The sequence below is a fragment of the Conger conger genome, chromosome 10 (genome assembly GCF_963514075.1).
Source record: "Conger conger chromosome 10, fConCon1.1, whole genome shotgun sequence".
In the NCBI taxonomy this organism is placed as follows: domain Eukaryota; kingdom Metazoa; phylum Chordata; class Actinopteri; order Anguilliformes; family Congridae; genus Conger; species Conger conger.
The window spans coordinates 51713442-51737505 of record NC_083769.1 but is presented as its reverse complement, the minus strand read 5'-3'; the positions used below and the strand labels follow the sequence as shown (position 1 = coordinate 51737505).

General features: G+C 46.4%; 1 protein-coding gene across 1 annotated transcript; it reads right to left on the bottom strand.

Annotated features, from left to right (window-relative positions):
- Positions 1-6: 6 nt before the first annotated feature.
- LOC133139396 (IQ motif and SEC7 domain-containing protein 1-like) lies at positions 7-17737 on the bottom strand. Its single transcript, XM_061258909.1, has 13 exons — positions 17421-17737; positions 13209-13497; positions 12118-13121; positions 11363-11524; positions 9867-9989; positions 8963-9129; positions 3694-3833; positions 3586-3615; positions 3144-3269; positions 2890-2989; positions 2415-2576; positions 434-606; positions 7-210 (listed from the first exon to the last, which is right to left on the bottom strand). The coding sequence occupies exons 1-12, from the start codon at positions 17441-17443 to the stop codon at positions 479-481; spliced, it is 2454 nt and encodes an 817-aa protein (XP_061114893.1). The 5' UTR covers positions 17444-17737; the 3' UTR covers positions 7-210; positions 434-478.
- Positions 17738-24064: the final 6327 nt, after the last annotated feature.

Here is a 24064-nt window from a genome sequence, read left to right as displayed (position 1 = left end):
GGGGGTATCAGTTGTAAGGTGTAGGGTACAGGGTTTGGGGGTGTTAGTTGTAAGGTGTGGGTACAGGGTTTGAGGGGTGCTGCAGGGTGTGGGGTACAGGGTTTAGGGGTGGGGTTCTAGGGTGTGAGGTATAGGGTTTGGGGGAGCGGTATCTGTGAGCAGGTGGAACCGTGAGGGAAGATGTCTCCGTAGTCCACTAATGATGTCCACCTGTGGAAAACAAGAAGGTGGAGCCATTGATGTCTGCACCAGTAGCACACTAAAGACAAACAGTGTGCACTAATAGCACGCTAAAGACCTTGACTGCATGGTCAGTTCTCTCTACCCAGTCAAAAATACCAAGCATCATTTTCCTGTGTTTCTCTCACATGTAGATATAAGCCTTGGTCTGTTGGATGCTGCACCACCACACATGTCTGACCTTTGACCTCACCTGTGTCAGAGAGATCTCTTAGAGAGCTACTGAGCGTGCTCCTCTTTAGCCCTCCCCCATGGCATAGGTGTCGTCCAGACTGCCACGCCCCAGGTTCCCGGCCCCTCCCTCCTTCCTCAGGCCGCCACCCTGAGCCATGGGCCGGACCACACCCTTCTGTTTCTCCAGCTCCGCTGCACACAGACACACACACATTACACTCACTTACCACACACACTCACACACACATTACACTCACTTACCACACACACTCACACACACACACACACACACAATACACTCACTTACCACACACACTCACACACACATTACACTCACTTACCACACACACTCACACACACACACATTACACTCACTTACCACACACACTCACACACACATTACACTCACTTACCACACACACTCACACACACACATTACACTCACTTACCACACACACTCACACACATTACACTCACTTACCACACACACTCACACACACACACACACACAATACACTCACTTACCACACACACTCACACACATTACACTCACTTACCACACACACACACACACATTACACTCACTTACCACACACACTCACACTCACACACACACACACACACATTACACTCACTTACCACACACACTCACACACACACATTACACTCACTGACCACACACACACACACATTACACTCACTTACCACACACACACAGACACACACACAGACATTACACTCACTTACCACACACACTCACACACATTACATTTACATTTACATTTACATTTTAGTCATTTGGCAGACGCTTTTAATCCAAAGCGACTTACAAGTGCATAGGTTCTTCCACAAGTCAAAGCATCACATCCATAACTAGGAAAATACACATGGAATGCTGTTCTAAACATATAGTCATCATAAGTGCACTTTTTTTTTTGGGTTAGACAAGGAGGATAGCGATATCAGAAAGGGGGGGGCGGGGAAATCAGGAGGGAGGACTAAGGTAGAGTTTGAAAAGGTGTGTTTTGAGTCTGCGTCGAAATAGGGGAGGGATTCTGCTGTCCTGACAGTGGTAGGCAAGTCATTCCACCACTGAGGAACCAGAATGGAAAACAGGCATGAACATGCAGCTCGACCGCCAGGTGCACGTAGAGAGGGAACCATAAGGCGACCAGAGCTAGCAGACCGGAGTGGTCTAGCTGGGGAGTAGGGAGTGATCAAGGATTGTATGTAAGGTGGGGCAGTCCCCTTAGCAGCCTGAAATGCCAACACTAGGGCCTTGAATCGGATGTGTGTGGCAATAGGAAGCCAGTGGAGGCCAATGAGGAGTGGGGTGACATGAGCCGACCTGGGCTGACTGGTGATCAGGCGGGCTGCAGCATTCTGGACCAGCTGGAGGGGCTTATTACACTCACTTACCACACACTCACACACATTACACTCACTTACCACACACACACATTACACTCACTTACCACACACTCACACACACATTACACTCACTTACCACACACTCACACACATTACACTCACTTACCACACACTCACACACACATTACACTCACTTACCACACACTCACACACACATTACACTCACTTACCACACACACACTCACACACATTACACTCACCACACACTCACACACATTACACTCACTTACCACACACACACTCACACACACTACACTCACTTACCACACACACACACACACACACACACACACACTTGTGGGGGGCAGGGTTACAGAGGGGGTTATGGTTACAGACGGGGGCAGGGTTACAGACGGTGTTACGGTTACAGACGGGGGTTAGGGTTACAGACAGGGGCAGGGTTACAGACGGTGTTACGGTTACAGACGGGGGTTAGGGTTACAGACAGGGGCAGGGTTACAGACGGGGGTTAGGGTTACAGACAGGGGCAGGGTTACAGACGGGGGTTAGGGTTACAGACAGGGGCAGGGTTACAGATGGGGGCTAGGGTTACAGACAGGGTAACTCACACTCTATTCTGTATTTCTCCATCTCCTGCACCTCTGCGGTGGACTCCCGCAGGTCGCTGCTGAAGCGCTTGCGGTCCTGAGGGTTCGGTGCATTGAAGCTGATCAAGACCTTCAGGTCGGCACCTGGCATGGCTGACGTCAGCCGGATTCCATGAGCATAATCTGCAAAACGGCAAACATTGCTTACCACACAGGTGTGCACTTACTTTAAGGTATTCTGCATATTTTCCAGAGTGACTTATACAGCTGGATATAGACTGAAGCACTTTGGGTTAAGGACTGGGTTCTACACGACTATGCCCCACCAAGGAATCAAACCTGCAACCTAGCGGTTACTAGCCCAGTACAGGGCTGTGATACTGGGATACAGGGTGTCTGATCCTGGGGTACAGGGGTGTGATACTGGGGTACAGGGTGTCTGATACTGGGGTACAGTATGTATATATGTGGCACAGAGGGCAGTGCGCAGTCTTACACTGGTTGTCAAACAGCGCCACCTGCATGCCATACAGGGGGAAGGACTGTCTCAAACTGTACGTCACTGAGTTCTTTTTCTTCTGGAAAATCTTTGTCACCTGAATGCAGGACAGAGAAACAATTGGCACCCAGATTAATATAACAGAGGATTAAATCACTGTACTGGGATCAGTTTGAGTGCAGTGTGGAAGGGCAGTTGGTGGGGAGTTGTGCTGTAACTGAACTGGGATCGTTGGGGCAGGCAGCTCGTACCACTAGCAGGTCATTGAAGAGGAAAATCTCTCGCTGGTGCAGGCCCAGCTTCTGGGGGCGGTTTGAGTCGGGAACTTCAAACAGTCGGCAATAGCACACCAGCCTACGGTGCGGCTGGGACAAGACCTGCAACCGCAAAAACCAGCTCCTTTAAGCTTAAACACGACCTGCAATCACACAAACCAGCTCCTTTTAGCTTAAACACGACCTGCAACCACACAAACCACCTCCTTTTAGCTATAACACAACCTGCAACCACACAAACAGGCTCCTTTTGGTAATGTTATAACACGACCTGCAACCACACAAACCAGCTCCTTTTAGCTTAAACATGACCTGCAACCAAACAAACAGGCTCCTTTTAGCTATAACACCACCTTCAACCAAACAAACAGGCTCCATTTAGCTTTAACACAACCTGCAGAACAGACAGACTACTCACACATCCCAGGCCATGGTGCAAGGATCCAATCTGCAAAAGAGAGACAGTGCGTTAGTCAGACAGAACACAGCCAGGTGCGCATTCAGGAAAGGTGGGAGGGAGTCTCACCGGTTTTTTTCCCACGATCAGTTTCTCCACCTTTTGCACCTGAGACACATGGTCCTCATTGGTCTTCAGCTCCTCCACCCGGATCCGCTGGTAGATCCCGCTCAGCATCTCCGCGGGGATGTCCTGCCCATCGTCCACTCCTGAGAGAAACAAGCTCCTTTCAGCAGCTCTGCCTGGCATGCCACGATAATAGTGCTGCTGACAACTCCCTCTCTCCTGAATCATCCAAACCTGCTCCCTCCTCCCTCCCAAACCCTCTGCAGTGGAACTGCTTCGACTGGCTGACCCCAGATCAGTGCACCACCCTGCCTTCCCACACTCTGCAGCGGAAGCTTTTCGAATGGCTGACACACACACAGGTACATGGAGAAGGAGGTCTGGGCAGAAATAGAGAACGGCAGGGGCATACTAAAGACAGAACTGTAAGTATTAATATTATAAAATACTCACTCCATAACATCTCTGTTGAACTGCACACGCACACAGCACAGACACGGCTAAAACACACACATGTCAGCAGCTCTGCCTGGCATGCCAGGATAAGAGACCTACTGGAGAGATGAACTGATCAAAGTATTTGCACATTTTGTTCTGGAAAAGGGGTATAAACATTACATTACATTACATAAACCTGGTGCCTCTACAACACTGTATTGTAATTGCCCTGGCTTACTTCACAAAGGATCAAATTCCTACAATGAGCGCACGCACACACACACACACACACACACACACACACAAGCAAATTAATGAATGAACAAACAGATGAATGAACACACACGCATTTTAATATGTTCATTCATGTCCACATGCCAAAGTAACAATAAAGGACATAAACACTATAGACACACAGTACAGAATGATGCCATGGACAATATAGACACACAGTACAGAACAAAGACATGGAAATTACAGACACACAGTACAGAATAATGACATGGACACTACAGACACACAGTACAGAATAATGACATGGACACTACAGACACACAGTACAGAATAATGACATGGATACTATAGACACACAGTACAGAATAATGACATGGACACTACAGACACACAGTACAGAATAATGACATGGACACTACAGACACACAGTACAGAATAATGACATGGACACTACAGACACACAGTACAGAATAATGACATGGACACTACAGACACACAGTACAGAATAATAAAGAAAAAATCCTGCCAGTTACAGACCCCTTACCACTAGTCCAAGGCTACCAAATAAAAATACTAGAATTTTACACTTTTAACCAAGGTGTTCAAAGGCTGACACCAAGCGTTGGTACTTCAGTGCCTTAATGAGGAAGGCCTCTTCTAGGCTGAAATCAAATGTACAGCCTAACAGTTGCTCTTACACTTATGAGCTGGTCAGTGATAATATCCTCTGACACTGTAACGAGTTAGCTCGTAGCCATGCCAGAGTTACTCCTGTCCGAACACAGTCTGACCAGACCCCAAAGCCAGCAGAGCGTGTCTATTTCACCATTGGGTTTCCCCCTGGGTCAGACTCACTGGGTCAGACTCGCTGGCGAGAGGAACCCTGCAATGCCTCATGTCCAAAAACAATGAAGCTCTAGCAGGCTCTCTTACTGTTTGGTCACTGTTCAGCATATTTAAGAGATGGGAGAGCTATGTAGCAGTGTAGATCCATCCCACATTTGACACTCCCAACACTCCCCCCTGTTGGGTCTTTCAGCGCACTTATCCCTGGTTATGGGTCTGCACTTTGTTGTACGTCGCTCTGGATAAGAGCGTCTGCCAAATGCCAATAATGTAATGTAATTTAATAATGTGTGGAAAATAATTAGTCAGATCTCTTAATATGTTGCTTGTGTAGCAGGGTTAGGTCGGCTAGTTCGCTAGTAAGCACAGTGCAGTGAAAGCGGAGGCTCGTATCAGATTACCGTGACAACGCTCCCTGATAACGTAACTCTCAAATTCAAAATAACGTCATTGCCCTTGGCTAGCGCCGATTTTGATGCAGCGATTTTTGGACGAGTGAGAGGCCAGGGTTAAAATCCCACCTCGGACTGGGGCAATAATCTATCTCATTACACACATCAAAGATGTTGAGTTTTAGACAGAGTCACCTGACCAATTGCCTCTAACTTCATAATCAGTGGTAATGGGGGAATGTCAATCAAATCTAGCCTAGCAGTAAACTCAGAAATGATGTCATTAACCTGCTCCTTCCATTCACCAGCTATGTAAAACTTATGTCCAAGGTATGTATACGTCTCATGAAGAGAATACACACAAATCTGGTTTGATGCTATATTGAACACAGGGCTTTTATCAGATACACGCACACACAGATACACACATACAGTATACACCCAGATACACACACACACACACACACACACACACACACACACAGACACACACATACACAAACATACATACTTGCTACAGTTCTTCTGCAGGCTTTGGTTGGCTCCTTGCTTCTGATCTCAGACAGCCTTGATCAAGTTTTTATGTAAAAAGTAGTCAATTGCTTACAGTAATGTGTTTGGAAAATTAATATTTGCTGGCATATTATTGGCATTTGGCAGACGCTCTTATCCAGAGCGACGTACAACAAAGTGCATACCCATAACCAGGGATAAGTTCGCTGAAAGACCCGAGAGGGAAGTACAATTTCAACTGCTACCTGTACAACAAAGATAAGGACGAGGGCCAATTTTTTTTTTTTTTATAACAGCAAAAGTGACCAAAGTTAACTATCCAATCACTGCTTACCTAGCCAACTAAAAATACCGATACACAAAGCAAGTCACAGAGACAACAATTCACAGGTTCACAGGGAGGTAGGGAGGGATGGGGAGAGGTGCTGCTTGAAGAGGTGTGTCTTCAGCTTGCGCTTGAAGGTGGGGAGAGATTCTACAGTTCTGACCTCAACGGGGAGTTCGTTCCACCACCGTGGAGCCAGAACAGACAGTAGTCGTGAGCGTGAGGTGGAGGTTCGGAGAGGGGGAGGTGCCAAGCGGCCTGTGGAGGCTAAACGAAGAGGTCTGGCAGGGGTGTAGGGTCTGATGATTTTTTGTAGGTAAGCTGGGGAAGACCCCTTAACTGCTTGGAAGGCTAGCACCAATGTTTTGAATTTGATGCGAGCCATGACAGGCAGCCAGTGGAGGGAAGTAAGCAGGGGTGTGACGTGTGAGTATTTGGGAAGGTTGAAGACCAGACGAGCTGCTGCATTCTGGATAAGTTGGAGGGGTCTGATGGCGGACGCTGGGAGGCCAGCCAAGAGGGAATTGCAGTAGTCCAGGCGGGATAGAACCATCGCTTGGACCAGGAGCTGAGTCGAGTAGGGGGTGAGAAAGGGGCGGATTCTCCGTATGGTGTATAGGAAGAACCTGCAAGACCGGGTCACTGCCGCAATGTTATCGGAAAGGGACAGTCTGCTGTCCATCACCACGCCGAGCTTCCTTGCACTGGGTGACGGCGTGAGTGTGGTATCCCCGAGGGAAATGGAGAGATCCAGATGAGGAGAGGTATTAGCAGTCATCAGGGGCATTAGATAGTCATCACCAGACGCTGGGTTTCATCCCTGGTGATGCTCTGCCAGGCCTCGACTGCAACTGTCTTCAGTTCCAGCTTGTTCTTGGGGCATTTTCCCTTCAGTTTTGTCTTCAGCAAGTGTTCAATCGGATTCAGGTCAGGTGATTGACTTGGCCATTGCATAACATTCCACTTCTTTGCCTTAAAAAACTCTTTGGTTGCTTTCGCAGTATGCTTCGGGTCATTGTCCATCTGCACTGTGAAGTGCCGTCCAATGAGTTCTGAAGCTTTTGGCTGAATATGAGCAGATAAAATTGCCCGAAACACTTCAGAATTCATCCTGCTGCTTTTTTCAGCAGTCACATCATCAATAAATACAAGGGAACCAGTTCCATTGGCAGCCATACATGCCCACGCCATGACACTACCACCACCATGCTTCACTGATGAGGTGGTATGTTTTGGATCATGAGCAGTTCCTTTCCTTCTCCATACTCTTCTCTTTCCATCATTCTGGTACAAGTTGATCTTTGTCTCATCTGTCCATAGGATGTTGTTCCAGAACTGTAAAGGCTTTTTTAGATGTTGTTTGGCAAACTCTAATCTCTAAACCTGTTTTTGAGGCTCACCAATGGTTTACATCTTGTGGTGAACCCTCTGTATTCACTCTGGTGAAGTCTTCTCTTGATTGTTGACTATGACACACATACACCTATATCCTGGAGAGTGTTCTTGATCTGGCCAACTGTTGTGAAGGGGTTTTTCTTCACCAGGGAAAGAATTCTTCTGTCATCCACCACAGTTGTTTTCCGTGGTCTTCCGGGTCTTTTGGTGTTGCTGAGCTCACCGGTGCGTACTTTCTTTTTAAGAATGTTCCAAACAGTTGATTTGGCCACACCTAATGTTTTTGCTATCTCTCTGATGGGATGTTTTAATTTTTCAGCCTAACGATGGCTTGCTTCACTGATAGTGACAGCTCTTTGGATCTCATATTGAGAGTTGACAGCAACAGATTCCAAATGCAAATAGCACACTTGAAATTAACTCTAGACCTTTTATCTGCTCCTTGTAAATGAGATGATGAGGGAATAACACACACCTGGCCATGGAACAGCTGAGCAGCCAATTGTCCCATTACTTTTGGTCCCTTAAAAAGTGTGAGGCACATAAACAAACTGTTGTAATTCCTACACCGTTCACCTGATTTGGATGTAAAAGCTTAAATTAAAGCTGAAAGTCTGCAGTTAAAGCATATCTTGTTTGTTTCATTTCAAATCCATTGTGGTGGTGTATAGAGCCAAAAAGAGGAGAATTGTGTCGATGTTCCAATATTTATGGACCTGACTATATATATAATGTCTAGGGTGCCTACGACTTCTGCACAGTACTGTACATACACACATACATACATACACACACACGTAAATATCACACACATATACACAGATACACACACACATACATATCACCCAGATACACACACGCATACACACAGATACACACACGCACACATACATACACATACACATGCACATACACACACATACACATATATACACACACACATACATATCACCCAGATACACACAGATACACACACGCACACATACATACACATACACACACACATACATATCACCCAGATACACACAGATACACACACGCATACACACAGATACACACACGCACACATACATACACATGCACATACACATGCACACGCACACACACACACACACACACACACACGTACCCCGCAGGTTCTTGATGAAGTCTTGGTGCTTCATCTTCCTCTCAGGTTTGACGTTGGGGCTGTACATATCTGTGTTCAGGAGGATGATGGCGAAGGCCAGGATGAAGATAGTGTCTGGATTCCTGAACTGGCGGACGACTCCTGGGTTACACATGCAGTAGCGTTGACTGGAAGCAGAGCACAGACAAGCGGGAATGACACCACCATACAGTGAGAAATCACCGGCATGGTCACATCTATGTGCAATGAACACAGACAAAACTTATGGAACCAACATTTCAGTATAAAAGGGTGATTATGTGTTTGGTGTATGTGCTATAATACACAATGGTGCAGTTGTGTATTTATAATATATGATGGCATCGTAGTGCAAGTGTTTATGTGATGATGGTAAAGGAACATGTGCATTCATAAAGAATATGGTGTATAGTACTGTACAGAATATGATTGTACAGTACTATGTGTTTATAATTTGATTATGGTACTGTGCCGTAAAAAAAGTATTTGTCCCCTTCTTGATTTCCTCTATTATTGCATATTTGTCACAATGGCTCCAGATTTTTAGACAATATAATTTTTTGAAGTTATTATTTCATTTATTTAACGGATTAGTTATGAAACACCCATGTGAAAATGTAACTGCCCCTTTAACCTTAATAACTGGCTGCACCAATTTTAGTTGCAATAACTGCAACCAAATGATTCCTACAATTTGATCTCAGTCTTTCACGTCGCTGTGGATGAATTTCAGCCTCTTCTTCGCAGAGCTGCTTTAATACAGAATAAATGTAGGTTCTTGATCATGAACGGCTCATTTCAGGCACTGGTATAGCATGTGCAGGAGATGCTGGAATAGTAGTAGTGTGTGGTGTAATACCGAACACTGTGTTCTGATCTCTCTCACCTGAAAGCCTCAATGAGTCTCTCCACTTTCTGTGCTTCTCCCTGCACCTTGATCTGAGACTGGAATTTTCTCAAAGCCTCATCGAGCTCCATCACAGAGAAATCCATCTGATCCACAACACAGCTGCCAAAACACCCAGCACAGTCAATACAAACAGGCACACACCCAGCACAGTCAATACAAACAGGCACACACCCAGCACAGTCAATACAAACAGGCACACACCCAGCACAGTCAATGCTAACATAGGGAGATGGCTAACATACACACTCAGCACAGACATGGCTAACATACACACACTAAGCACAGTCATGGCTAACACACACACACACACACACACACACACACACACACACACACACACACACACCCAGCACAGTCATGGCTAACACACACACATACCCAGCACAGTCATGGCTAACACACACAGCACAGACATGGCTAACACACACACACTCAGCACAGTCATAGTTAACACACACACACACACAGACACACTCAGCATAGACATGGCTAACACACGCACACTAAGCACAGTCATGGCTAACACATACACACTCAGCACAGACATGGCTAACACATACACACACACACACACACACCCAGCACAGTCATGGCTAACACATACACACACACACACACACCCAGCACAGTCATGGCTAACACACACACACTCAGCACAGACATGGCTAACACACACACACTCAGCACAGACATGGCTAACACACACACACTCAGCACAGTCATGGCTAACACACACACACACACACACACACACCCAGCACAGTCATGTCTAACACACACACACTCAGCACAGTCATAGCTAACACACACACACACACACTCAGCACAGTCATGGCTAACACACACGCACACACACACACACACACACACCCCCAGCACAGCCATGGCTAACACACACACACTCAGCACCGTCATAGCTAACACACACACACATACACACAAACACACTCAGCACAGACATGGCTAACACACATACTCAGCACAGACATGGCTAACACACACACACACACAACACAGACACACACACACACACACACACACACCCAGCACAGTTGCGTTGATTCATTAGAGAGAAAGCGATGCTTTGCAGGTATCATAAAGAAGACCGGAACACAAAGCTGCTGTTAATGAAGCATGTCTGACAGCAGCCAAGGAGAGAGAGGACAGAGAGGTACAGAGAGGGATATAGAGGGGTACAGAGAGAGGACTATAGAGGGGTACAGAGAGAGATATACAGGGGTACAGAGAGAGATATAGAGGGGTACAGAGAGGGATATAGAGGGGTACAGAGAGGGATATAGAGGGGTACAGAGAGAGGACTATAGAAGGGTACAGAGAGGGATATAGAGGGGTACAAATAGAAGGATACAGAGGGGTACAGAGAGAAGGAGGCCTGGGCACAAATAGAGAAAGACAGGGGCAGGGGCATACTAAAGACAAAACTGAAAGTATTAATATCATGAAATACTCACTCCAGAACATCTCTGTTGAACTGTTTTTGTCGGTTACCCAGAAACTCTCCAATCATCTGCCGACTGAGCCCCTTCCGCTGCAGCAGGAAGTGAGCCACGCCCACAGGTGTGTCAGGAATAAAACCTCTTTCTGTCAGGTACTGGATTCCCTTTTCTGGCTTCCTGAGAGTTACGAACAAACCCACCATCACTTTCCATACAACATGATATACACTAACCCAAACCCACCATCACCTTCTACACAACATGATATACACTAACCCAAACCCACCATCACCTTCTACACAACATGATATACACTAACCCAAACCCTCCATCACCTTCTACACAACATGATATACACTAACCCAAACCCTCCATCACCTTCTACACAACATGATATACACTAATCCAAACCCACCACCACCTTCTACACAATGTGATATACACTAATCCAAGCCCACCATCACCTTCTACACAACATGATATACACTATATATGAGATGCGTGTATATACACTACATGCTACATGCAAGTATAACATGTTTACACAAGGCTTTTGTGTTACAAATTAATTTATTGCTGTTTTTGGCATGAAAAACTTTAATAAAATCTTACACATAGGGTCTATAATATAAGTTGGTTATAGCTGTTAACATTACATTACATTACGTTAAGAGACTGCAGTTTTATCCAATAACAGAATCTGCAGTTATAGCTGTTAACAGACCCTTATCGGCTATAGGTGCATCTGCAGGTGGGCAGTGGTTTCGTACTTGTTGAAGAGATTCAGCCCGATCCGGTAGTGTCGCTTGCGGATGAAGTCATTGCTGAATGCAGGAGAGTCGCAGCTGTTGCGCGTCTCTTTCTGGTAGCTCTGCTGGGTGAGGATCTTCTCTCTGGCGCTGTCGCGGGAGGAGCCCTCCGAGCTGCAGTTGATGGTGTCGTTTGAGTTGGAGGTGCTGTTGAGACTGTCGTCTCCGTCAGAGAGGTCCGACTCAGGCCGGCTCTGCTGAGTGGGGCGGAGCTGCAGCAGGCCCGGGGGGCGGTCCTCCTCCCCACACACGCCCTGGGGGCGGTCCTCTGCCCCACACACGCCCGGGGGGCGGTCCTCTGCCCCACACACGCCCGAGGCCGGCCCTCTGTGCTTAGGGGCCCCCTGCCTCTTTGCAGACCCTCGGCGAGGGCGATCGCTGGGGTCCAGCGAGCGGGGCCCCAGGGGGGGGGCGTGGTGGGCCAGCGGGGGGGTGCCAGGTGTCCAGAGATCAGGGGAGGGGCTGACCGAGTGGCCGGGGGGTGGAGTGTCCTCCTCGTCAATGAACATAGTCACGTCACTGTAGGGCATGGTCACGTCGCTGTAGGGCATGGTCACATCGCTGTAGGATGCTCTCTGCTTCACCTGTCCGGCTGCTTCCCTCCCTAGGACACCTGGGACCCCCTCCCTGCGCAGGATTGGACAGCTCAGGGCATCATCGATCGACTCGGCCAATGACTTGACCTGCTTGGAGAAGACGTCCTCCAGCTCAGTGAAGCTGTCGCTGGGCTGCCTGTGCAGGGCCGGGCTGCCCAGCCGGTCCCCTGGGGGGCCCTGGCTGCCCTCGGGGCAGAAGTGCATGCGCATGTTGGCCAGAACGATGCGGCGCATGCGGCTCTCTGACATGCAGCTGCGCAGACGCTCAAAGTTCTTGTTCATTTGGTACTGGCGGAAGGCCGTCTGGATGGTGCAGGCCGCATTCCGAGCCACGAACCGGCCGCCATATTTACGTTCCAACATCTCCACCTGAACAAGAGCACAGCACAGTAGACTGGGGTTACAAGGCACTGGAGTCACACACACGCACACGCACAAATGCATACATACACACACCTGTTTGTCTTGCAATTCGGTGGAAAGCTCGTAGCTCTCTGAGAGGCAGTGGGAGCGTTTGATGGCCTCTTCCTCTGCCTGTTTGCGCAGGATAGACTGAGAGTGCTGCAGCTTTGGTCGCCTGGGCCGCTGTTGCCCAGGTAACGCCGAATGATCATACAGGGGGGCCTCCAAGCATTCCGAGCTGGAGGCGGAGCCAAGGGTGGGCACATGACTCGCATGACCATGATCGAACCCGGAGGCAGCTAGAGACATGCCCATTTCACAGTCCAGATCCCTGCCCTCCTCCCTGAAAGCACACAGTCAGTCATTCAGACCATCCGCAGCACTGACACTGCTTAACGATTCACATGTATTTCATATTCAATGCTGCAGATTCAGCAATCCCTCAAAAAAAAAAAAAGGTAGTCATCCAAAATAAAACCATTAATATTCACAAAAAATATACATTTTACTTACATCACCAGGCTTTACAGGTAAATATGATTCTATATAATTAGCAAAGAATGTGGAAGTAATGCTTCCAGATAATTTAACCAGGAGGCATAAAAGAGAATAAAACTGGCCCCAATATGGAGCCCTGAGGGACTCCAGAGGTAACAGATGCCCTGGAGGGGACATGACACTGAAAACCATCATACAAGAGAGATTGGTACTCAGTAGATTTCCAGCAGGACCCAATTAAGTTTTCAAGTAATGGATTAAGATGATATTATTAAAATAACTAAAATACAAATGTATTCAAGTCAGCATTCATTAGCAGGTAATTTTCTATTTTTGCAAGGCAGTTTCAGTTCTGCATTTTGGGCAGAAACCAGAGTGACATTGCTGCATAAGCGTATTCTTATTTACACTGTTGATAATGTTTTGAAGACAGACAGCCTTCTATAAAACTTCTATAAAAGGCTGTAATGGGAAAATGGACAGTAGCCACTGTTTCAAGAAATTCCACAGATACCTTTGGGATGAGTGAAAATATACTGTACACATTTTCTGTCAGAGATAAGCATTTTGACATGAAATATATACAGATCACAAGACTCCTTCCATGGCATGTAATTGGTCACTGGAGTGTGGCCCCACCCAACTAGGGCTGTGGGTAAGAGCAAGTCTGCCATGCCAGCCACTCCCCTACCTGCCCATATATGCACTTCCCAAACCTGCCCATATATGTACATCCTGAACCAGGCTTCCTTCTGCTGAGGCTAATTCACACGTCCGTGTGCTGGCACATGGCAAGAGCCACAAACAAGCAGTGCGGAAAATAGATTTTCACCAGCTGTCCAATAACGTTTCCCAGAGAAGTCTATCCAACCCACTTAACATGCCTGTGAAAACTTAAAGAGGCAGTTCAATCAAAAACTGAATTCAGGTATCCTTCCACTCAGCCAGAGCAGACAGCTGAAATGTGATGTTTTCTACATATAGTATTTGCAGGTCATCCAGATAAAATGGACTTTGTGGATCCTTTGTACAGCAGCTGTGTAGCAGGCAGGCGAGTGAGAAAGGGATGTGGTGGAATTCCACGTTTAGTGTAACAAACAGCACAACCTGTCCCCACCCCGCGCACAGGCCTGCCTGCCTGCCACACACTCTCCATTTCAGCCAGACTACCTGGATGTGCAGATACTACTGTGGAAACATGATGGGTTAATCAGCTGAAAGTTAAATGCAGCTTTGCTTTTCCTCTAATAATTTATTTCAGCTTCAAATTTTCTTTGTCATGTTTTCTTTTATTATACCCGATTATACCCAAAAGTGTATATTATGATATCCAAAACACACAAAAGCACATTCTTCCTTAACGAGCCATGTTTACAAATTAATTTGATGCAGGCTCACAGGACCTACATACGAATACAAACTATAATATCCATTTCTGTTGTTCAATAAACTAACAGCTCTCATTTACCAAGAGCATAGCTGCTGTTTTTGGTTCTGCTTCCCACAATGCTTATCTGGGTAAAACATTTGCAACATCAAGATGAACAGGTACCATTTCACCCTGCACTGCACTGATTGACCAATCAGAAACACCCTGAGGCAGACACACTACACTCTCTTTCATTATTTCACTCAGATTCTCATTCATTCACAATTTCACATGGGCCTACACACGTGCGCACACACACACACACGCACAAGCATGCTGACACACGCACCACACACACAAGCATGCAGACACACACACACACACACAGGCCTCCATGTTGGTTTGAGTAGAGGGGTCAGTCTGTCACTGTCACACCTAGGGTCAATCCACACCAAACCTGACCTTGAAATGGTCACATGATCTCAGCAGCACTGAGGTGAGTGCAGAGATGGCCTCTGGCTGCTCATTGGCTGGGAAGCGTCCAGGTTCCCCTCTTACGCAATCGCCTGGGTGAGGCACAGAACCTCGGCGGGGCGATGTATCTAAGCAGCACCAGCACGAGCATTCCTGCTAAATCACACCAGCTATGTGTACCACACGATAACCCAATACTGTACAACACACAGTCACCCAATACTGTATAACACACAATAACCCAATACTGTACAACACACAATAACCCAATACTGTACAACACACAATAACCCAATACTGTACAACACACAGTAACCCAATACTGTACACCACACAGTAACCCAATACTGTACAACACACAGTAACCCAATACTGTACAACACACAATAACCCAATACTGTACAACACACAATAACCCAATACTGTACAACACACAGTAACCCAATACTGTACACCACACAGTAACCCAATACTGTACAACACACAGTAACCCAATACTGTACAACACACAATAACCCAATACTGTATAACACACAATAACCCAATACTGTATAACACACAATAACCCAATACTGTATAACACACAATAACCCAATACTGTATAACACACAATAACCCAATACTGTACAACACACAATAACCCAATACTGTATAACACACAATAACCCAATACTGTACAACACACAATAACCCAATACTGTATAACACACAATAACCCAATACTGTACAACACACAATAACCCAATACTGTATAACACACAGTAACCCAATACTGTACAACACACAGTAACCCAATACTGTATAACACACAATAACCCAATACTGTATAACACACAATAACCCAATACTGTATAACACACAATAACCCAATACTGTGGGTGTATATATGTATACGCATCATTCTCTGTGAGGTGTGCAGACATGTATATACACATAGATTTCCAAAATATTATATATTATATAAATATTATAAAAGTATAATATTTAACCCAATAGATATCAGGAGAATTCCTACACATTCCTGATTAATATTTAGGGCCTGATCAAGATGTTGTGTATTAAACAACACTGTCACAACTCAAAACTACGAAAACGATAACACTGGCAAACTAAAATATGTTTAGTTATCCTAAAACATTGACATTTGTCCCTTCTTCTGTTGTTGCTTCTCTGAGATATTTTTGTCTGTAAAAAAATATTTTAATGGCATTATGTGACCATCAGCAATTTGAAATAAATGGCAAATATTGCATTAATATATTATATCGTCAAACTGTTTACAAATGCAGTGTTTCCATAATTTGTGCCAGTACTGCACACTGTGGGAACTACTGTACCACACACACACACACACACAGCCACACGCACGCACGCACGCACACACACACACACGCACACACGCACACACTACCACACACACACGCATGCACACACCTGCACACACATGCGCACACACACACACACATACATACACATAGAAAACACACACGCACGTGCACACAGATGCATGCATGCACACAAACATGTATATGGACACACAGAAATGCACACATGCGTGGACACGTGCATAAACACGCACACACAGAAATACACATGTACACCGGATTCCGGATGTATTCTGGAACTGATCTGCAATATTTTGCTGCAGTACGAATGGCATTTCACTATTTTACAGCCAGCCATTTCACTCGGTACAAATACTTTAAATGCAAACAGATACATCCACAACGCTTTCCCAACGCTATATCCCCAAGAAGGCATCCTGCTCACGCAGGCACGCACACACAGTGTAACAGAGATGCGCACAGCACTAAAAGACACTGCAACATTAACCCTCTCCACCCCCCCCCCCCCCCAGCAAACAGCCCCCACCCTCCCTGCCCACCCTGCCCCCCCACCGCACACATAAACACGCCTGTACTCACGGACGGCATTGCCTGTGGTCCATCGCTGAGGAGCCTGGGTCAGCACTGAGCAGGGCAGGAGTCTCAGAGACGACAGGGCAACGATTGGCACAGCCAGTGCTCGCTCACACACACACAGACGCTCACACTCACACGCGTGTCCCGCTCATTCAAACTCTCGCTCAATGGCACAGCACGCAGTCAGCTGCCGGTGATGTAAGCAGCATCACACACACACACACACACACGCTGAGGGCAGCGGGTTCGAGCCGCAGTGTCACACACAGCTCAGCACAGCCCTGTTCTCCCCGTACAGCGAAAGCACACCCCACACTGCTTCACACCTGCCATCGGCGCACAGCCCAGGCACACACACCCCTCTGCTCCAGAGCCTGTGGTACAGTCCACAGCACTGACAGACGATTGGCCATTTGGTCTCCATGGAAACAGGAAGGAGGTGTTAAAGGCAGAGTGATGTGGTTTTCACTAAAGCACAGGCAGGCTCCAGGGCTCAGTCTCAGTGTGACTGCCCTGCTTAAATAAAGGTTAAATAAACAAATAAATCAAATGAATGGACAACTGAGAAGTGTTCTGATTAAAATACACTTTAATACACACACACACACACACATTAGACATCACAGCAGCAAAAATACATGAAAATGAAAATAAGGGAAAGATATAATATTAGACAGAAAATGTACACATATGTAATTATGTTTTTAAAATATTATGAATACCATTCAAACACTAGTATTAATTAATTATACTTTTTTTTCCTTTATAATTTCAAAGACTACACTTTAGACACAAACATGAGCAGTACCACAACAGTATATGTACTACATGATATTGCTGTGTTTAGGGGCCGAGTCCCTGTTCTGTCACCCACTGACTAACCAATTGGCTCATGAAAAGTGTTTTGAAGGCTGGGAAGTTCACCGGCGGCGCCATGTTGTAATATCTGGAGCCAGAGACTGCGCAGTAGGGTAGCCCATGTGGCTCGTCCACTAAGCGTGAGTGAGAGAGAGAGTGATGTAATCTGACTCTGATGCAGCCACAATGTATTGCTGTGTTGTCCTAATAACACAAACCACAACATGCGCTATCGCACTGAACCAGGCTAAACCACAACATGCGCTATGCGCTATCGCACTGAACCACGCTAAACCACAACATGCGCTATCGCACTGAACCAGGCTAAACCACAACATGCGCTATCGCACTGAACCAGGCTAAACCTCAACATGCGCTATGCACTATCGCACTGAACCAGGCTAAACCAAAACATGCGCTATCGCACTGAACCAGGCTAAACCACAACATGCGCTATCGCACTGAACCAGGCTAAACCACAACATGCGCTATAGCACTGAACCAGGCTAAACCACAACATGCGCTATGCGCTATCGCACTGAACCAGGCTAAACCACAACATGCGCTATCGCACTGAACCAGGCTAAACCACAACATGCGCTATCGCACTGAACCAGGCTAAACCACAACATGCGCTATCGCACTGAACCAGGCTGAACCACAACATGCGCTATGCGCTATCACACTGAACCAGGCTAAACCACAACATGCGCTATAGCACTGAACCAGGCTAAACCACAACATGCGCTATGCGCTATCGCACTGAACCAGGCTAAACCACAACATGCGCTATCGCACTGAACCAGGCTAAACCACAACATGCGCTATGCGCTATCGCACTGAACCAGGCTAAACCACAACATGCGCTATCGCACTGAACCAGGCTAAACCACAACATGCGCTATCGCACTGAACCAGGCTAAACCACAACATGCGCTATCGCACTGAACCAGGCTAAACCACAACATGCGCTATGCGCTATCGCACTGAACCAGGCTAAACCACAACATGCGCTATAGCACCGAACCAGGCTAAACCACAACATGCGCTATAGCACCGAACCAGGCTAAACCACAACATGCGCTATGCGCTATCGCACTGAACCAGGCTAAACCACAACATGCGCTATAGCACCGAACCAGGCTAAACCACAACATGCGCTATCGCACTGAACCAGGCTAAACCACAACATGTGCTATAGCACTGAACCAGGCTAAACCACAACATGCACTATCGCACTGAACCAGGCTGAACCACAACATGCGCTATAGCACTGAACCAGGCTGAACCACAACATGCGCTATGCGCTATCGCACTGAACCAGGCTAAACCACAACATGCGCTATGCGCTATCGCACTGAACCAGGCTAAACCACAACATGCGCTATCGCACTGAACCAGGCTAAACCACAACATGCGCTATGCGCTATCGCACTGAACCAGGCTAAACCACAACATGCGCTATCGCACTGAACCAGGCTGAACCACAACATGCGCTATGCGCTATCGCACTGAACCAGGCTAAACCACAACATGCGCTATTGCACTGAACCAGGCTAAACCACAACATGCGCTATGCGCTATCGCACTGAACCAGGCTAAACCACAACATGCGCTATCGCACTGAACCAGGCTAAACCACAACATGTGCTATAGCACTGAACCAGGCTAAACCACAACATGCGCTATAGCACTGAACCAGGCTAAACCACAACATGCGCTATAGCACTGAACCAGGCTAAACCACAACATGCGCTATCGCACTGAACCAGGCTAAACCACGACATGCGCTATCGCACTGAACCAGGCTAAACCACGACATGCGCTATCGCACTGAACCAGGCTAAACCACAACATGCGCTATAGCACTGAACCAGGCTAAACCACAACATGCGCTATCGCACTGAACCAGGCTAAACCACAACATGCGCTATCGCACTGAACCAGGCTGAACCACAACATGCGCTATAGCACTGAACCAGGCTAAACCACAACATGCGCTATGCGCTATCGCACTGAACCAGGCTAAACCACAACATGCCCTATCGCACTGAACCAGGCTAAACCACAACATGCGCTATGCGCTATCGCACTGAACCAGGCTAAACCACAACATGCACTATCGCACTGAACCAGGCTGAACCACAACATGCGCTATAGCACTGAACCAGGCTAAACCACAACATGCGCTATGCGCTATCGCACTGAACCAGGCTAAACCACAACATGCGCTATGCGCTATCGCACTGAACCAGGCTAAACCACAACATGCGCTATAGCACTGAACCAGGCTAAACCACAACATGCGCTATCCCGCTGAACCAGGTTTTCAGTTAAAATAATTGAATGGTTGAAAATCCGATTTTTTTTTGCTATTACAGCTCCTAAACCAATAACAGAACCAAAAGTTAAATGATACTTAATAATTGCTCGTCTTCCTCAATAATTATTGGTGCTGATCAGAATAAATTAAGCAATTTCCTTGTCATGCACTTGCAGAATTGGTCCAGCAGATGGAAGTGTACTTACATGAGTGTCATGATTGCATAAACATAAACCATACAACGCACAAGCTTTTTAAAATATGACCTCATATTCACAAGAGAGATTAGTACAAAAGTACAAAAGGAGCCTTTGGTTCCGGCTCCAAGAAACGCAGAACCTGTTCTCCACGGGATATTGATCTGTAGTGAATATGAATACCTGTTCAGGGCAGAATACTAATGTGTGCTCTGCGTTTCCTGTCTGCAGTACCCTCCCCTCCCCCCTTCACATTGCAACCCTCTGCACGCACATCCCCATCCCTGCAGAGCACCAGCCATCTTCACAGACATCACAACTGTAATCAGTACCACAACACACATTTGGTTTCCTAGGAAACACTTGGTGAATCGAAACGGACTTCTCATCTCACACACAACAAACCTTTATGTTATAGGAGGTTGGAAATGTTCCCGACTTCGTGGTTACAGATGAACACGCTTTCCTAGAGGTATTATAAGCAGTTGGTTTGATACTAAACAGTAACAGCATACAGGCTACTGTAGCAAGACGCAGTAGCCCATAGCAAACACCTTGGCCATAGCAGTGGAAGCAGTAGCAGGAAACTAGTAGTAGCAGGTAGCAGTAGCAGGGCTTAGTGTTAGCAGTAGCAGGTTTTAGCAGTCACAGTGCAAGTAGTTGGTACCAGAGGAAGGTAGCATGTGCAGTAGTAGGGTTTAGTGTAAGCAATAGCAGTAGCATGGTTAAGTGTTAGCAGTAGCTGGGTTTAGTGTCAGCAGTAGCAGGGTTTAGCATGAGCAGTAGCTGGGTTTAGAGTCAGCAGTAGTAGGGTTTAGCATTAGCAGTGGCAGGTTTAGCGTTAGCAGTAGCAAGGTTTAGTGTTAGCAGTAGCTGAGTTTTGTGTCAGCAGTAGCAAGGTTTAGTGTTAGCAGTAGCTGAGTTTAGTGTCAGCAGTAGCAGGGTTTAGCATGAGCAGTAACAGGGTTTAGCGTGAGCAGTAGCTGGGTTTAGCGTGAGCAGTAGCTGGGTTTAGCCATAGCAGTGCCAATGGTTGGGGAAGGGCCAAAACAAAATAATTATTTTAAAAATATTAATCCAGAAAAAATGTGCCAAATAATTTGGGCTATGGACGCAAAAAGACAGGTATTTCGAGGAGACTATACACTTTTAAAAAACTCAGTGAATTTTAAACTCTAATGCACAAAGTTTGAAATCCATGTAATGTAGGAGGCTTGGCCGAACATAACAATAGCAATTTTTTAAATATTTATATCTTCGCCTTGATTTTTTATAAGGAGATACCAGCGTTATGGATGTGACATGTCTGAAATGCACATTGTTTGACGATCTACTTCCCAATGGGACGACATTGGCTCAGGAGGTAAGAGCTGTCGTCTAGCAGTCAGAGGGTTGCCGGTTCGATCCCACCCTGGGTGTGTGAGGGTCCATGAGCAAGACACCTAACCCCCAAATGCTCCTGATGAGCTGGTTGGTGCCTTGCATGCTAATCGCTGTTAATGGATGAATAAGAAGCATCAATTTTACAGCGCTTTGGATAAAGGTGCTATATAAATGCCAACCATTTTATCGTAACACATTTGTTGGCATCGGAAATGGAAAATCAGTTTTGACATTGAGAAAACCATCTGAAATGGTTTTGAATGTTTTCAAGATGGCCGCCAAACAGCAAAACATTTTCTAAGCATTTTCCTGTTGTTAGCCTTCAAGAAACACTTGGTCTTCAATATGGTCACAATCGGCTATTTGGGACATAAGTTTAATTGGCAAGGAAGTTAATTTTTTCATGCTCAGGTTGATATTACTGTAGAATTGCCCATGTATGTATTATCCAGTGGGTGTGCCAGAAATGTGTAGTGCCTACTAAGCACACTGCAGACTGCAGTGTTAAAGTAGACTAAACTGAAAGACCGTTGAGTACTCAGTCTGCATTTGAACATACGGCGTCCTAATATGAGTATGCAGTGCGTTCAGTAGTATATACTAAACCTATATTCAGCTGTCATTCATTTCACCCACACAAAAACATTTGCACCAAATTCTTGGATGCACACACACGCACATTCACAGATGCGCACACACACACAAACACACACACACGCACGCACGCAGAATAACTGACAAAATGAAATGAGATTTGGCCTTGGTTGGGAGCAGCACTCACTGCCTGTTTCTGTATAAACCTGCAGATGAGAGAATCTATCACAGTAAACACTGTAAACACGGTCCTTATAATACATTATTAGAGCAACCAGCCCACTTTGATGCAGGGTTTCACTTTTAAAGAACCCTGCCCCCAAAGCCAACATTAAGAGGTGGTTCAACATTTTCCCTTCTGGTCCAAACCTTAGCTTTCACTGATATTAATCTGAGGTAATTTTCCATAGACTGGCATGACCTCCAATTTGCCATAATGAGCTATGCCGGGTTTAATTAAGATCACAGAATCATAGGCCCTTCCTCATGATGCCCTTCTTTGTGTGTGTCTGATGACACGGCTGAGTGTGGACCCCAGCACGTTACACACATACACGTACACATGCAACTTAAACCTGGAGCTATTTCTTCATTTGAATGGTCTTACCATATTACTTTACCTCAGAGAATGGGAGCTCATTGAGCTGAACCATGAAGAATGTGTTTGCGGGGGTATGTCTTGACGTCTATGTTTGTGTGGGTGTGTGCATGTGTGTGTGTCGGAGTGTGTGTGTTTGTGTGGGTGTGGATGTGCTGGTGTGCGCATGTGTGTGTCTCGTAGTGTGTGTTTGTGTGGGTGTGCGCATGTGTGTGTGTTTGTGTGGGTGCGTGCGTGTGTGTGTGTGCCGTAATGTGTGTGTTTGTGTGGGTGTGGATGTGCTGGTGTGCGTATGTGTGTGTGTCGTAGTGTGTGTGTTTGTGTGGATGTGCTGGTGTGTGTATGTGTGTGTGTGCGTTTGTGTGGGTGTGCGCGTGTGTGTCGTAGTGTGTGTGTGTTTGTGTGGGTGTGTGGATGTGCGGGAGAGACGGATTGATAGTAACAGTTCAGGTATTGAGGTATTGAGGTATTCAGGTATTGAGCTAGCAGGTAATCTAGAAAGACCGTATGGATGGATATAGAGCAGGGGTCTCCAACCCTGGTCCTGGAGAGCTACTGGGTCTGCTGGTTTTTGTTTTCACCTTAAAATCAGCACCTGTTGAGACCCAGGTAACCAGGTGAGGTGATTAATTAATTAAATTAGAGCAGTTGATTATAGTTAATTGCAGGGTAAGAACGAAAACCAGCAGACCCA

What these genes read in the sequence shown, in the direction of transcription:
- LOC133139396 (XM_061258909.1), bottom strand. Translation starts at nt 17,443, where the DNA reads ATGGACCACAGGCAATGCCGTCC. An exon ending in TGCACCATGGCCTGGGATGT is followed by an intron (nt 3,270 to 3,585) that starts GTGAGTAGTCTG and finishes TTGCGGTTGCAG; the next exon opens with GTCTTGTCCCAGCCGCACCG. An exon ending in GGCGCTGTTTGACAACCAGT is followed by an intron (nt 2,577 to 2,889) that starts GTAAGACTGCGC and finishes GCCGTTTTGCAG; the next exon opens with ATTATGCTCATGGAATCCGG.